The 6,000-nt window shown below is 60.7% G+C and overlaps 3 protein-coding genes across 3 annotated transcripts in view; 1 reads left to right on the top strand and 2 right to left on the bottom strand.

Moving 5' to 3' along the window:
- CHGG_06231 (uncharacterized protein) overlaps positions 1-936 on the bottom strand; it is a gene marked incomplete at both ends in the record, with an annotated part of 1,681 nt that extends 745 nt beyond the window's left edge. The window contains 2 exons of the mRNA XM_001222325.1: positions 27-378; positions 429-936. Coding sequence (XP_001222326.1) covers positions 27-378; positions 429-936 — 860 coding nt within the window. The remainder of the gene's footprint in view (positions 1-26; positions 379-428) is intronic.
- An 899-nt stretch (positions 937-1,835) lies between these two features.
- Positions 1,836-3,564, top strand: CHGG_06230 (uncharacterized protein; the record flags this gene model as incomplete). The annotated part of the gene is made up of 2 exons (XM_001222324.1): positions 1,836-1,870; positions 1,977-3,564. The coding sequence occupies 2 exons, from the start codon at positions 1,836-1,838 to the stop codon at positions 3,562-3,564; spliced, it is 1,623 nt and encodes a 540-aa protein (XP_001222325.1).
- A 389-nt stretch (positions 3,565-3,953) lies between these two features.
- On the bottom strand, positions 3,954-5,920 carry CHGG_06229 (uncharacterized protein; the record flags this gene model as incomplete). Its single annotated transcript, XM_001222323.1, has 4 exons — positions 3,954-4,865; positions 4,916-5,592; positions 5,660-5,775; positions 5,853-5,920. The coding sequence occupies 4 exons, from the start codon at positions 5,918-5,920 to the stop codon at positions 3,954-3,956; spliced, it is 1,773 nt and encodes a 590-aa protein (XP_001222324.1).
- Between the last annotated feature and the right edge of the window lie 80 nt (positions 5,921-6,000).

Genomic DNA, 6,000 nt, shown 5'->3' with positions numbered 1-6,000 from the left:
GATGGAAAAGGGGGGTGGGGGGGTACCAGCTGCGGGTGGTGACATCGCGGATGTCGCTGGCCTTGCCGCGCAGGCGGACCATGGTGCGGTGCTCGGCGTCGTTGAGGCGGACGAGAAACTGGGAGATGCGCTGGCGCGTGGCCGAGAAGGACAGGCGGTGGCGCCGCTCCGAGCTGTTGCGCCCTGCCGTCTGGCGGCTGGCGCTGCTGCGGCGCACTGTTGAGGGCGAGGGGGAGCGCAGTCTTTTGTTGTTGTTGCTGTCGGGAGTCGACCGCTGCCCGTGCTCGGACTTGTCCGCGTGTGACGCCCGCTGCTTGATCACCCAGATGTTGAGCAGGCGCGAGGTCATGAGCGCCAGGATGGACATGAGCGCCCACCCTCTGTGTGTTAGGTATCTACAGTGGGGGGAGAGCGGTTGGTGGACTCACAGTCTTTGAAGAGGACGATGAAGGTGATGGCGGCGATGGTGAGGACGGGGCCGGCTAGGTATAGCGCGTGAGAAATCCATCCAAAGTCGGTTACCTGAGTCTCCCTCCACGCGGTGGCGGTGTCACCGCTCTCAGACCGGTGCAGCTTGTACCGGCCCCGGGCAGCGACAGCACGGCCGACATCGAGCGTTACTGTCTCACCGGGTTTGGCGACGTTTTGGATGTAGTGTGCGGTGGCGGCATTGTTGAGCTTGAACACCACGGCCGAGCCATCAAGCTCGTCAACGACGTCAATAATAGCTCCGGCGCCGCCCTTGCGGAACAGCTCATCAGCGGCCTGCTGGTAATGAATCCCGGGAGCCAGCAGGAGAGTATCCATCCAGCTAGCCCCGCCCGTGAGAGCTGTCCGTTGGGCAATGGTTTGTAGGTCAGCAAGAGCAAGGACGCCTCCGGCAGAGAAGGCAAGGGTAGGGAAGGGCTTCTGAGCCCAGCCCTCAATGAAGGACATGACGACGGTCGAGTGTGCGAGGAGGATCAACCTCACTCTGTTCTAGCCCTCAAAGGGACACTAAAGGAGTGACTGGGCACGGTACCAGCCGTGCCGTTATAATTCGAATAACTGAAGGAGTGACAGCGTGATGGTATGTACACGATAATCGAAAGGAGTGACGGTGTGAGGACCGACCCCTCGCCCTCGACGACGCCCAGGACGGAATAGGCCTGTTCCTTAAGTGTCTCTATTTCCATTTTGAGATCCGCTCCAGTAGAGAAAGTCGGAAATCCTCGACGTCCCATGGCCTGGAGACCAGGCTCATTGTGATGTGACACAGGGGTTTAAAGAGGCCGGCCATTAGTTTCAAGGTCGATGGCCCGATTCTCGACCTGGTGGTGGATAACAGATTGCAGCGCCATCTCCACCCAGGTCTGTTAGTGGTCTGGCCGAAACAGCCCCGAGGTTGCGATGAAGGTGCGGCGCAGTCCCGCTGCCGTCGGCAGATCTAATAAATACACTCGATTGTTGGCTGACGTGGGGGCACGCACAGGGACACAGAGCGCTGTATTGCACCACTGCACAGTACAACGAAAGAAAAGGGTTCAGATGGCCCAAGCTTCTTTCGATGCGGGGCTGCCAAGACAGCTCTCGAGTGGATGGAGGGAGGGAGCTCTGATCATGGGTTCCGCTTTTCAGACGTTCGTCCTTTTGAATCTCTCGTCATCGACCAACGTCCCGCTTCAAAGCGGCCTACATCCCAGGCACCAGCAATCGCCGTCGACACAGAAGACAATATTCAATTATCCACTCGTGGAGTTGAATGGAGATGCGCTAGGCTTCAGCGCTAGATCCACTGTCCATTGGGACCATTGGCACAACCACGGGATCGACTGAGCTGCAGACTCGACCGCACCATGATTCGTCGCATTCTTCTCCTGCGCCTCGCGGGGTCCCAGAAGCTACTGCGCGACCTTTGCCCATAGCACCGCTACCCGCGCCGCCGTCCGCAACGACCTTCGCGCCCGGCCACAGCTACCCTTCCTCTCCGTCACAAGCGCCCGGAATGGGCGAGTGCGCTACCTGACGACCGAACGGAAAGCCCAGCTCAAGTACGAGATTAAGACGGGCATCAAATACACGGGCTACATATGGATCGCCGGCGCCGCTTTCCTTGGTGCCTGGTTCGCCATCGTCCAAGAGCGCCTCGAGCGCAGGTATCCTACGCCACACGAATGGGGTTACCGGACACGCATGGACTTCCGCGGCGGCAACTGCGCGAGGTACGAACCGTCACCGGGCAAGACCACCGACTGGCTCCAGGTGGCGTGGTGGTTTGAAACGACTGTCAAGCGGCTTCAAGATCCCAAAATTGACGGGAAAGACGTGAAGGATGCCCCGCACGACTGCCCGCCGGGTACGAAGGACATCACTGGGAAGTCGGAGGAGTGGAGGAGAGGGTACTATGAAGCCATGATGGGATATGCCAAGGCGGCCGAGTACGTGGAGGGTTGGGTGCTGGACAAGTCAAGAAACATTGTGTTCCCCGCAGGCACCATGATCGGGCCGTCGAATCCCTACCCCAAGCCCCTCCCCGCCGGCTTCAAGGGCGCGCCCAAGGAGGAGGACTGCGAGCTGCGGTTCGAGTCGCCCGACGACATCTACCTTCAGATCCTATCAACGCCAGGGTTCACAAACCGGCAGAAGATCGAAGCCGGCCTGGCGTACGGTTCCTGGCTCGAGTACAAGGGCGTCAGTGGCCCCGCAAGCATCATTTTGGAGGACGCGGTACACCTCGCCGCCTCCGAACGGCACGGCCTCCCCGCCGAGCCCCTCAACACCAAAACCTGGACCCTCAACGAAGCCGCCGGTCCGCCCTCCGAAAACCTTCTCAACTCCCTCACAGCTTACGCCACCTTCCGCGCCCGCCAGGGTGCCCTCAACTCGGCCCTCCCCATCCTGGTCTCCATCCTCAAAGGCCGCCGCAGCCTCCCCCCACCCACCTCCAGCACCGCAACCCCTATCTCCCTCGCCGCCGTCCTCAACCCCCCCCAACACCCAACCAACCAACCCCAACCCACCACCACCAACAAAAGCATCCTATACAAACTAACCCACTTCCTGGCCCCCCCTCCTTACCCACCGCCCCCACCCGACGGCACCTCCCCCCCCACCCGCGACGCCCTCGACCTCTGCCAAGAAGCCGCCCTCAGCCTGCACATCGGCGAGATCCTGTACACATCCTCCTCCTCCCCCTCCCCCGCCAGCCGCGAGGAAGGACTCGGGTGGACACGCGAAGCCGTCGACGTGGCCGAGGAGCAGCTGCACCAGCTGCCGCAGCGCGTCGAGCAGGACAGTCCCGCGCGCGCGGCGTGTAGGGAGTGTCTGGCGACGGGGCTGGGGAATTGGGCGGCTATGGTAAGGAAGTTGGCGAAGGAGGAAGGTGCTGGGAAGGAGAAGAAAAGTGCTGGGAGTGGTGGGGGGTGGTTTGGCGGGTTGTGGGGGGAGGGCGTGGCCAAGGTGGAGGACGTGGATCGCTGGGCAGCCGAGGAGAAGGTTATTGAGGAGCGCCAGCGGAGGGTGAGGGAGTTGTTGGAGGATTTGAAACCCCCGCCGAGGGGGATCTTGTCGTTCCTCCAGGCTTGAGTGACGCTGGTTAGGTAGGTGTGGGGACGGTGGATGGGAAGAACGGGCTGGCTGCGGGCTTGTACAAAATTGGACGGATGTATGTATATTGATGGGTGGATGTTGCGTGTTTGTTCAGTGTGGTATTTGTTGTATTGTACAACACTCTCGTTTGTTGACGGACGTGGGACAGGCTGGGCGGCGGGGTCATATTAACGTTAACCGCATCTTACAGGGCAGAACATATGGGGAAGCAGGCTTAAATTGAGGAAGCTATACTATCTGGCTATGTGGTATGTTATTACCATTATCTCACGCCAGCCTGCCTCAAGAGTGCTAAAACTCTAAATCATGTCCAGTGGACCCGAGCATGGCCACTTGATCACACCGAAAAACGCCCTCTCGCCTCCCTAGCGGGTGGCCGTGAGCTCCGTCATCTCTGTCACCAGTTCCTTCATATCCTCGGCGCTGGGGCCCTCGCTGGTTGGGAGAAGCGGATTATTCTGTCTCGGAGTCTCGACTCCGCTGGCCTCTGTCGCGCCATTGCCCTTCACGGGCACCACCCGGTTCTCGGTCTTGGTGCTGGAGCCGGTGGCCTTGGTGCTAGTGCTCTTAGCATCTGCAGTATCCTCCTTGGCTTGGGTGGTTGCTTTGGCCTTGCTGTTTTCCACGGTGGTCTGCGACTCATCGCCATTGTTGTCGGCTTTACCATCCGCGGCCTTGATGCTAATGTCCTGAGCCTGCGCAGTATCGTCGGCCCGGGTGGTCTCCTCAGCCTTGCCGTTCTCATGGGTCTTGTCATTCTCGTGGGCCTTGCCGTTCTCGAGGACTTTGCCGTTCTTCTGGACCTTGCTGTTTCCATGGAGTTCGCCGTTCCCGTGGGGTTCGCCGTTCTCATGCGCCTTGCCGTTCTCATGGGTTTTGTTGTTCTCCTCGACGGCCTGCGCCTCGCCGTCATTGCCCTTGGTTTTGCCATTCGCGGCCTTGGTATCCGTTACCTGATCCTCGACATCGCCGTCGTTATTGCCCTCCGCCTGCGGGGTACCCCACCACGAACTAATCTCAGGCACGACACCGCTGCCATCCTCGCCGAAGATCTCGACGACCTCGTTCTTGTATGCCTCTCCCTGCAGAGCGACCTGCTGCACCCACTGGAGCACCGCCGACTGGGCCTCGATGGGTATGGTCTCGGTGACTTGGGCTTTGCCGGCGCTGAAGACCGGGCAGCCGAACGAGGTGAACCCGGCCGCGCCAGGGTTGCCGCTGGGGCCGGCGATGGGGGTGTCGAGGGGCGTGTGGTGGATCATGTACGCGCGGGCACGCTGACGTGGTCAGTATCTCCGCACACCAACCGGGGAAGCAACCAACTTACCTCCTTCATGAACTGCTTGAAGTCATCGCACTTGAAGTTCTTGGAGCTGTAGAAACCACCCAAGATCACAAGGCAGCCCAGCCTCGCGCCAACCTTCCGCCATACCTCATCATCGTCCAGATACTTCTCCACCTCATCCGCCGTATCACCCACGGCAATGACATCGAGCTTCGCCTCCCCATTCACCAACCCCCCCTCCACCAGAGCCTCAAACACCCCCCGCACATGCTCCGCAACCGTCCTCTGCCCCGGCACCTCATTCACCTTCGGATCATGATACCGACCCACATGCACGGCACTCGCCATCGGCACCCTATGCCTCTCAACCGGCGTCAGGCCACGACCACCCTCCGGCCACCACCACAGCTCACCGGCATTGGCCAGCACAAGGCCCGGCGGCGACGCCTCGCCGCCGCACTGCAGCTTGCCGACAGCCTCGGCCAGGCCGATCACCGACCCGCGTGCCACCCCGCCGCGGCCCCCGATCACCCGGTGTGCGAGCACCCCGAGCGACTGGCTCGATTCATGGAAGAATACCACGGCGCGGGAGGCGTTGGGTAGATTGGGGGTCGTGCGGATGGGGACGTGGGGGTGCGTGTGTGGGGTGTTGAGGGGGAGTGGGATGGTGGTGAAGTTGCGGGTGTCTAGGCGCGTGTGGATTTCTTTACGGACGGCTTCTGGGAGGGGGGTTAGCTTTTGGTGACGGTTTCGGTGGTGAGTGGGGTGGTTGGCTGGCTGACTGACCGTTGAAGGCGAAGCGCTGGCGCTCGTTCCAGCGCTCGTTCTTGGTCAGGAAGTACTTGAAGTAGTAGTCGGGGTCGTCGATGGAGCGGATCTCGTCGATGTCATTGATAAAGTAGCTTGAGAGAGGTGCATTGTTAGCACGGAACGGGAACGATCGCTCGAATGACAGCGGCAGAGGCGGGGAATAACATACCCAAGCTCCTTGAGATCCGATGCGAAGATCGGGTCTGCCGGGAGGCCCGACCAGCGGCGGCGAAACATGGTTAGTCGGGTTGGTTATGGTGACGGCGCGAGATTTGTTGGAAGGAGAGTGAATTGTGGTTTGAGAATGGAGGAGTGGG

The sequence above is a fragment of the Chaetomium globosum genome, genomic scaffold (genome assembly GCF_000143365.1).
Source record: "Chaetomium globosum CBS 148.51 scaffold_3 genomic scaffold, whole genome shotgun sequence".
NCBI lineage: Eukaryota > Fungi > Ascomycota > Sordariomycetes > Sordariales > Chaetomiaceae > Chaetomium > Chaetomium globosum.
The sequence above is the reverse complement of the archived record's forward strand: the minus strand, read 5'-3'. Positions and strand labels throughout refer to the sequence as shown.